This window comes from Grammomys surdaster, unplaced genomic scaffold (genome assembly GCF_004785775.1).
Source record: "Grammomys surdaster isolate TR1022 unplaced genomic scaffold, NIH_TR_1.0 958, whole genome shotgun sequence".
NCBI classification, from domain to species: Eukaryota; Metazoa; Chordata; class Mammalia; order Rodentia; family Muridae; genus Grammomys; species Grammomys surdaster.
Window position 1 is genome coordinate 4,392,720 of NW_021605377.1, and position 9,718 is coordinate 4,402,437.

Here is a 9,718-nt window from a genome sequence, read left to right on the forward strand (position 1 = left end):
CTCTCTCTCTCTCTCTCTCTCTCTCTCTCTCTCTCTCTCTCTCTCTGAGTGTATATGTGTGTGTATAGAGGTCAGAAGACAATCTCAAGTATCTATCTGTCCTTCCTTCCTCACTCTCTCCCTCTCTCCCTCCCTCTGTCTATCCCTCCCTCCTTCTCTCCCTCTCTCTTTTCTTCCCTTGCTTCCCTTCCCTTTCTTTCCTCCTTTCTTTTTCACAGGGTCTTTTTTGAAGGTTTAGAATTCACCAAGTGCTTAGCCTAGAGCCCCAAGGGATCCACTGATCTCTCTCCATCCAGGGCCAGAATTGTGACCACACACAGCCAAACCTACACTACTTTACTTGGGTCCTGGGGATCACACTTGGGTCTTTGTACTTCCAATGCCGTGTTTTATTGAGAGAGTCATGCCCCAGTTCCTCAAGAAAGTTTCTAGGCCCAGCCAGACCAGAGAACTTCCCTTTCTACCTTTTCAGAAGGGCACTCCTAACTCTGAACAAATGAATCACTGTCCTGTAGCACAAAGTGTGCAGGAAAATGGCAACAGTCCACCATACCTCGGCAGCCTTCATCGGGTGGAGTTCATCCCCGTGGAAGTTGACCTGTAATCCCATCTCTTTTCCACCTTCCAGAATCTTCCTAGTAGTATCCAGGTCAAAGACCCCCTTCTCACAGAACACATCTATGTTGTCGACATGTAGTTCCCCCTTTCTGATGAGTTCGTTCAGCCTTGGCAGGTGGCAACTGATGATGTCATCAGCAGCTTCCATGGCAGTTTTCCCTCTAATGGAAGAAGATGAGATTACCATGGACGGTTTCCTTCTAGATGTGATACTTACATATTTTTAATAGGTATATTCTTTTATATGTGTGATATGTAATACATTACTTAATACATATACTTATTATGTATACTGTATACACCTTTAAGAATATATATAGTTAATAAAGGAAGGATAAGAAACAGTATAGGTAAATGAGCTTAAGCTTCAGAAAGGGAGAGAAAAAGTCTAAAAAAGAACCCCGAGCATTTGGCAGCTGCGCAGAGCCCACACAGCAGGGGCCATAACAAGACTTCTGTGCAGAGCCCACACAGCAGGGGCCGTAACGAGACTTCTGTTCCGGGATCTTCTTAGACACAAAAGAGATGCAAACTGCTCAGCTTCAGGAAGCTGTGTGGCCTCTGGGGTGCCAAGGAGCCTGAATCTCTGTATCAAGGGCACTTAGAGAACACCCTGACCTCAGCTGTTGCATTGTCCTTTGCTTCTTCTCTATTTGAAAGTTTTCCTGAAGCCTTTACCTAAGGCCACCTGTCTCGCTAACAGGAGTGGATCAAAGAGAATGTAGAGTGAAAAATTATAGATGTTGGGTATATAGAACCCTTTTTAGACATATAAAATATTCTTTAGGCTTTCTTTATAAGGACATGGAAAATTTTCTGAGAAACAGAGCCATGAAGCAAGTTAAGAATGTGGACAGGCTAGTTATGGGAACTGGCTAGAATGCAAGTTAGCCAGGTGGAAACAAGCTGGGAACCAAGCTGAGAACCAAGCTGGGAACCAAGCTGGGAACCAAGCTGGGAACCAAGCTGGGAACCAAGCTGGGAACCAAGCTGGGAACAGCAGTGACAGGGCAAGGCCAAAGTAACAGGGCAGGACCACATTCTTGAGAAAGATAAGCGTACAGAGTTTTCACATGACCCTGACTCATGTAGGTTGGGTTCCTTTGGATGTTCCGCTATTTTTATGTTATGCCACCTTAACAACCCCTCATCCCCCTCCCCATTCCTTGGTTTGTGGTTTTTCCCTTTAAAAACCCCTCTCAAACTGGTTGTTGAGGTCAATTCAGCTCCTGTGTGGGCATACGAATTGACCGGCAGCTAGCTGTCACATGCCCTAATAAACCTCGCTATTGCTCTGGTTCACAGTGTCTCGAGCAGATTACTGGGTGGTCGCGACTTTCTGAGACTTGAGTGAGGGTCTCCCCTCTGCGGAGGTCTTTAAGAAGTAAGTGAATATCAACATTAACCATTATGTTCCTATACACCACAGAGACAACACAGTGACTAGCATCACTTTTTTTTTTTTGTATTCTTTTAAATGACTCCAAAGCAGTTTTGAAGCCTTTTCCCTACAAACAGTGGTAAGTGGAGTCTTGCATGTATCAGTGTAATTCAGCCACTCACAATGTGTGCACCTTTCCAAATATCTTTCCAAATATAGTGAATATACACAATTTAAAATTAATAAATAAATGAAGTATATTTTAAAGTTCATAAAGTAAAAGATATGAATAATGGAAATGATTTAAGGTTAGGTATTGTTTGTAACATAAGTCTATGTCAGCTCTGTGCTCCTTCCATTCATCAAGCTGAAGATTGAGCAAAGAATTTGGAGACACCGGCTCTCACGACCTTTTAGATCTGGACCCGTGGGCTTTCCTGTCCAGAAGTTCCAGGACAGAAAGGAACTGCACAGCTAGGCTCTAAGTGCATGAGAAAACAGCTGTCTTCATAAAGTATCACAAATTCTTTAGATAAGTGCAAAAGCAAAGGCAAAGACAAGGGCAGAGAGAGAGCGAGAGACAAAGGAAGGGAGGGAGGGAGGGAGGAAGGGAGGGAGAGAGAAAGGAAAAGAAGGATGAGGATGAGGAGGAGGAGGAGGAGGAGGAGGAAGAAGAAGAAGAAGAAGAAGAAGAAGAAGAAGAAGAAGAAGAAGAAGAGTTTAAGAAAAAGTTGTACTAATAAAATGAAAATATTTGCTCTTGAGTAAACAGATTAACGAAAACTTTTCTGGAGACCACGCAATTTGATCTCAGAGGAAATAACTAGTAATTTCTACAATAGTTTATACTAATTGATTATCACAGGAAATTATTTGAATTGGTAGCTGTAATTTGAACGGACTCGCAAGCGGTCATTCTTTAGACTAATGAATAGAAGGCTTGGGAATTTTTCCTCCCTTTTCATCCTTAAAAGACTAGGAGAACTGACGAAGCTGCTGGAACCCCTTTTCTAAAGCCACGGGGGCACCCGGCCTGGTCTTTAGAAACAAAGCATCCTTCCGGAAACTTCTCTCGGACAAGAGCGGAAGTGCTGGAGAGCCTCCACCCTCCAGAGAACACCGCCCTGGCTGTTCCCAAGGCCCGAGTGACAGCTGGACCCCAGCAGGAGGATTACTTGGGTACTGAGTGAGCCCCGCAGTAAGTGGCAGAGAGGCTGAGGGGCAGCTCCCGCTGGGCGCGCTCGATGACTCGCAGCATCTTGAGCTCCGTCTCCAGGTTGAGGCCGTATCCGCTCTTGCACTCCACCAGCGTGGTGCCTGTCCTCATCATGCACTGCAGCCGCTGCTGGAAGGAGCAGAACAGGTCCTCCTCCGAGGCTTGGCGAGTGTGCTCCACTGTGAAGTTGATCCCTCCTCCAGCCTGGTGAATGTCCATGTAGGAGGCCCCTGCCAACTGAACGCATGGCTCACTCAGGGAGGTTACAGGCAGGTCTACGGAACCTACCCCCGGGGGTGATATTAGAAGGTGATGAAGGGGTTCAGCAGTTGCAGAGGACTGGGGTTCAGTGTCCAGGGTACACATGGCAGCTCACAACCACCTGTAACTCCAGCTGCAGGGGAATCAGTCTCTCTCTCTCTCTCTCTCTCTCTCTCTCTCTCTCTCTCTCTCTCTCTCTCTCTCTCTCTTTTCTCTCTCTCTCTCTCTCTCTCTCTCTCTCTCTGTGTGTGTGTGTGTGTGTGTGAGAGAGAGAGAGAGAGAGAGAGAGAGAAGAAATAAAAATAAAATCAGTGTTACAAGATGGTTAAGAAGCAGCTAGGCATGGCGCAAGCCTGTCATGCCAGCATTCAGGAAGTGGAGGCAGAGGCATCAGAAGCTCAAGGCCGACTTCAGCTATATAGGGAGTTACAGGTCAGCCTGGGCTACATGAGACCCTGTCTCAATCAATCAATGAAATTATGTTTAGTAAGCAATAGGGCACAGGCACCATAGCCAGGTCAGAAAGGAAGGCACATGGTCCCTTAATGACACCCCCCCCACACACACAGATGTGCAGAAGGGAATCCCCAAAGGTACTTGAGAGGGGGAGAGGGCCGTGTGGTGTGTGGGCAAATGGGCATCTGAAAGCAGTAACGATCAACGCTCAGCTATAGGAGCGTTTCAGTGTTTTAACAGTGAAGGCAGGCCCAGCACATACCCAGCCGAGCCGCAGCTCCTTCTGTGCCCCTCGGCCTGTTCGAGAAAACCAACCTTTAGAGGGTTTCCAGAACTGGAAGCAATTACTCAGCTGTCTACTGACCAAAGGCAGACTCCGTGTCATTAGGGCAGCACAGAGATTGGAGCCTAATTTCTGTCACTCAGGCAAATAAAGAGTTTCTTTCTACAACCCCGGTAATGACTAGTCACCTGGACAGTAGGGAATTGTGACCCAAACAAAACATGCAAGCCTTTGGGCTAGCTTTGGCCTGGCCCTGCCACCCTCAGCTTGCCTACCCTCTCCCTTCCCAGACACAACTTTCTCCATCGTCTGTATGCCTACAGCATTTGGACCCCAGTCTCTATGGTGCCTTTTAGCTCTGAAATTCATTGCAATTATAAAATTGTCTTTAAAAGCACTTCTGATTTGCTGAAGAAGACACATGATAGCCAAAGAATCGGATTCTTACCCTGTTTTCCAAAATAGTATAATGTCAATGTGACAATGGCTTCACAATGGCTTCACTTAGGAGCTGGTTTTGGCTACATTATGTTATTCTCTCTCTCCCTCTCCCTCTCCCTCTCCCTCTCCCTCTCCCCCTCTCCCTCTCTCCCTCTCCCTCTCCCTCTCCCTCTCCCTCTCCCTCTCCCTCCCCCCCCCCCCTCGCTCTCTCTCTCATTTTGGTTTTTCGAGACAGGGTTTCTCTGTGTAGCCCTGGCCGTCCTGGAACTCACTCTGTAGACCAGGCTGGCCTCGAACTCAGAAATCCGCCTGTCTCTGCCTCCCAAGTGCTGGGATTAAAGGTGTGCGGTTATTCTCAAGTCTCATATTTCTTTTTTTTTTAAAGATTTATTTATTTATTATATATGAATACACTGTAGCTGTCTTCAGACACACCAGAAGAGGGCATCAGATCCCATTACAGATGGTTGTGAGCCACCATGTGGTTGCTGGGATTTGAACTCAGGACCTCTGGAAGTGCAGTCAGTGCTCTTAACCACTGAGCCATCTCTCCATCCCAAGTCTCATATTTCTAAGGAGACTAATGAAAGACACTTCCATTTTTTTGGTTTAACAATCTATTTTTTCAAAATTCATCCACAGCAAACAGTGATTTTCAAACTATTTCTTGAAACTCATTCAAAAGTTACTTGCTCGAAATTACCAATAATGATTTAGAGTACAGAAAGGGAGCAGAAGTCTGCCAGCGAGTTGTGAACTGTGTTCTAAAAACGAAAAAGAAATTCTATACTTGAAAATCTTCAATACAACTTTTCTTAAACTAGTCGCTTGTTCTATACATACATCATATAAAGACTTTGGGGGCAGTTTCTACTAAGTTTGATCGTCAGTTGTGTTCTTTATTAAGGCAAGTAAGGATAACTGTTAAAAAGATACGCAGCACAGGTTGACCACTTATGCCATCACTAGAACAGACATCCTATTTGTGCTTTATTTACTTGCAGCCCTCTGTTTCAGTTACCTTCATTGCAAACTCATGGACTCTTTCACCCGCCCACACTGGATGTGTATGCGCGTCCACCAAACCTGCAACCAAAGGTAAGAAACAGAAAAGGTGCTTAAACCGCGCCTGACCGCATCACACTGCTCTGAACGCATGCGCGCGACCGTATCACACTGCTCTGAACGCATGCGCCTGACCGTTCTGTATCACACAGCTCTGAACGCATGGTGGTATCCTCCCAGCTTGGAGGAGGGCAAGAGGACAAGATTTTGTGAGGTTCCCTCTATTTGGCTGATCTAGAAAGTTCTAATAGAGGAGAATAACTCAACACGAGACAAATATCCCTTAGAGATATCCAGCTCCCATGTTCAGTAACTATGCTAACTCAAAGAAACCTTGAAGCCAGAGTGGCAAAACTACTAATTGAGCAAAACCGAGGACAGTGTCACCAAGGAATAGAAAACACATACTGCTGCTTCGAGAAGGAATCGTAAGGAAGGTACATAATTTCAGGAAAGACAATTCAGGGGAATCTGTAATCGCGTTACAAGGATTCAACATAAAATCATATTGGCAAAGCAGAACTTCAGCGGATGGAGCCACACATATTTTTGAACACAGTGGTTAAGATTCTTTTGAAAACAAACCGATTGTCTTCCTCTTTACTGTCCCAGAGCCACTGTTAAAGCTGCCTTCAGAGTTTTATGAGAAAGAATATCAGTACCTGGCAGGATGCATTTCCCAGAGCAATCAATTCTTTCTTCAAAAGTTTCTCCGAAAAACTGTCTTTGGATAACGTCAGCAGGGCCGACGGCTTTTATAAGCCCATCACTGAGGAAAATAAGAAATAGTGACTTAAGTTTGGGGAGATTTTTCTCTCTCTCTCTCTTTCTTTCTTTCTTTCTTTCTTTCTTTCTTTCTTTCTTTTTAAAATCTAATAAATGATTTAAATATGCTTTGGATGCCCTGGTGTTAGCCAACATTTATTCATATTTTCCCTCCTTCCCTCCCACTCCCCTCTGTCGTCCCGTGTCGTCCTGTCCCCCTCATCCCCCCACCCCTGTCCACCCTTCCCCTCCCCCCTCGGCCTGGGCTTTTAGGAAAGAGATGGTGGCCACAAAAAGTGAAACCATGTGTAGAAGAGATTGATTGCTACTCTTTCTCTTAAATCAGCGTTCAACTTTCCCACAGTCCTAGCTCCCTGGATTATGCCTGAAACATAGGACCATTCAGAGGAAAGACTACATTTCCCAGACTCCGGCTAGTCACTGCTGCCCATCACTTGGGACCTGACTCTGAAATGCCCTCCAGAGAGGTTCCTGTGTTGAAACTGTGCTCTCCAATGAAGCAGTGTTCTGAAGCAAGGCTCCGGAAAAGTAAACAGAGCAGAAGGCTCTGGTCTCATCAGTGAATTACTCTACTGATGACTTCATAAGTTGTTAGGGTATTCGGGAGATGGTGGAATTTATGACATGGGACTTGGCTGAGGGGAGCGAAACTCTATCTTCTCCCTGGTTCCTTTCTTTCTCTGTGTCTCTGCTTCCTGGTCACCATGGGATAAGTGTCTTCCATCTCCTGTGCCCCATCCCATCACCAGGACATTTGGCCCCACCACAAACCTCAGAGCAATGGACCTGGCACAGTGGCACCCTCTAGATCTTTCCTTTGTCCATGTCCCAGGCATTTTGTCACCGTCATGGAAAGCTCACATGACTGGGGGTGGGGGCATTTAGAGGACGGCAAATTCAGGGAGAGAACAAGAATCTAAATTTTAATTTTAAAAAATTGTATTCTGATTTTTTTTTTTTTTTGGTTCCTGACAGCTTTTATCTGGCCGAGTTCAATAAAATGCCCACTTTTTAGTCAATCCTGTGGTGGAAAGGACCAGTCAGGTTAGAAGCTGATTTATGAACGTAGATCAAACACAAAGCCCTCGCTAAAGGACTCCCTTCTTTGGACTTCTTTCCTCCTCTTCTATCAGGTGTGTCCCGGTTGACATGGAGCTGAATTAACCAGGGGCCACAGGGCAAAGGGTTCTGCAGGGAACTGATGGGTGAAGCACACTGCTTCATGGGTGCTATTGGACTTTAAATAAGTCCAGGCCTAAGATGGAGATCTCTGATTGCTTCCGCCTGTGTAGGGTGACTCTGAGAGCATGAATGTGCCCTTCTTAACCACACAGCTGCCCACCTAAGAATGTGGGCTGTCTGTCATTCAGTAGTGGGTCTTAGAGTCAGGTTTGAACAAAGCGCACATGCAATAACATAGTTACTCAAGGACGCTAGAAACCACCTTCCAAAGGTGTTAGGTGTTTGGTCCTTTAGTAGCCATTAACCATTCTTAATGGAATGATGAGGTTTCGCTGTTTACTACTAAGTGGGAAAAAGAATAATCTAGAAAATAATGCACATCCGTTCCTTCTCTTTAAAAGGTGTGCGTGTTGGCACATTTTTATTTACTTCAGAAAACAACCCATAAGCAAAGCGCCTGTGTGTTAGCATCAGTTCCCTGATGCAGGGTTTGAGTGAGTTTGTGGGTCAGCTGGGGGTTCGTTTGTTTGAAGACATGGTCTCACTTGACTACCCTGAAATTATATAGATCAAGCTAGCTTAGAACAGCCTCTCCCTGCCTCCAGAGTGCTGGTATTAAAGACATGGCCACTCTGCGCGGCTACGTAATGTACACTGCAGGTGCTTTTGGGGGTGAGAGGAAAGATGTGATGTTAGTGTCATTTAAAAGAAGTTTTTAAGTGGGGCATAGCAGCACATGCCTTTAACCTTTCGAACGAGGCCAGCTTGGTCTGAGTCCAGGACAGCCAGGGCTACATAGAGAAACCCTGTCTTTAAAAATATATTTTTTTAGTCCTTGGTTTTTTTGTTTGTTTGTTTGTTTGTTTTTGTTTTGTTTTGCTTTGGTTTTGTTGGGGTGTTTTTGTTTTGTTTTGAGACAGGATCTCACATGCAAACTCTACAAACAGTCAAGGATGGCCTTAGAGTACAGACCTCACCTTCTGCCTCTTGAGTGTTGGGACTGTATACCTGGATCAATATCCGGGATTTTAGGGAGAAAGGGAGTCTACAGAAACTTCCAGAAGCAGTAAAGCAAACCCACCAGCCAATAGTACTTTAGAAGGTATAACAGGATCAATGATCAGTAGTCATTGATCATTGCTCTAAAGGTTGTTGGAGAAATTGCTTCTAGCGCCGGAACCCCATCCAGCCTGTCCCCAGCTACTGGCTACTCACGTGCCCACCACCAGGCTGGCGCCCTCCAGCACCGCCAGGCTGCGCAGTGCAGACCCGGTCAGGAAGCGCTCGCCGTGGGCGCACACCAGCACCACTTGCTGTGCGTTTTCCAGCAGGAGGCGATGGCTGCTCCGGTAGCTGCTGGTCATGGTTGTCCTAGCCGCTGGCGGCTGCCGCTGCGGAGAACTGGAGAGCCTGGGAGCTCTGGTTCCAGGGAGGGGCGGGGCTGGGCAGCGCCGGGTGACCAAGACTGGAGCAGTGCCAACCAGAACGGCTGGGATAAAATTGGAATAAATTTTATTGTGGATGCCAGTCTTTTCAGGTCTCCTTTTCAGGTTTTGAGTAAAGGAGGTGAGGATTATATTACCGCCTCCCCAACCCCTATCTTTTGGATTAAACAACTAAACTGAAATTTAGCCACAGGGAGTGATCAAGTAGGAGGAGGTAGGTGCGGTGGCCAGTCGAAGTATTGTTGGGAAGGGCTTGCACAGGGACGCCAGTGTGTGTGTGTGTGTGTGTTAAAGACAATGACAGAAACAGAGACAGACACAGTGGTGTGTGTGTGTGTGACAGTGACAAAACAGAGACAAATACACACCGTGCCCTGGACGCTGCAGACAAGTGTTAGAGAGCTGCGCTGGGGCTCAGGGCAGAGAGCTCACGGGGTGTTCGGTGTCCGCGCGACCCCTCCAGCAGGGTTGCGGGTGCCACCCACTGTTCAGTTGGTCAGATCGGCTCTTGGGTCTAATACCAGGCAGTTCCCAGGATGAAGGGGACCTGGGGCAGGGAAGGATGAAGCTGAGACCCAGAGTAT

The 9,718-nt window shown here is 46.4% G+C and overlaps 1 protein-coding gene across 1 annotated transcript in view; it reads right to left on the bottom strand.

Moving 5' to 3' along the window:
- The window catches only part of Amdhd1 (amidohydrolase domain containing 1), a 16,024-nt gene extending 6,936 nt beyond the window's left edge, over positions 1-9,088 (bottom strand). The window contains exons 1-5 of the mRNA XM_028783085.1: positions 8,905-9,088; positions 6,384-6,490; positions 5,678-5,742; positions 3,175-3,452; positions 554-779 (exon numbers count right to left, since the gene is read on the bottom strand). Coding sequence (XP_028638918.1) covers positions 554-779; positions 3,175-3,452; positions 5,678-5,742; positions 6,384-6,490; positions 8,905-9,053 — 825 coding nt within the window. The 5' untranslated portion in view covers positions 9,054-9,088. The remainder of the gene's footprint in view (positions 1-553; positions 780-3,174; positions 3,453-5,677; positions 5,743-6,383; positions 6,491-8,904) is intronic.
- Positions 9,089-9,718: the final 630 nt, after the last annotated feature.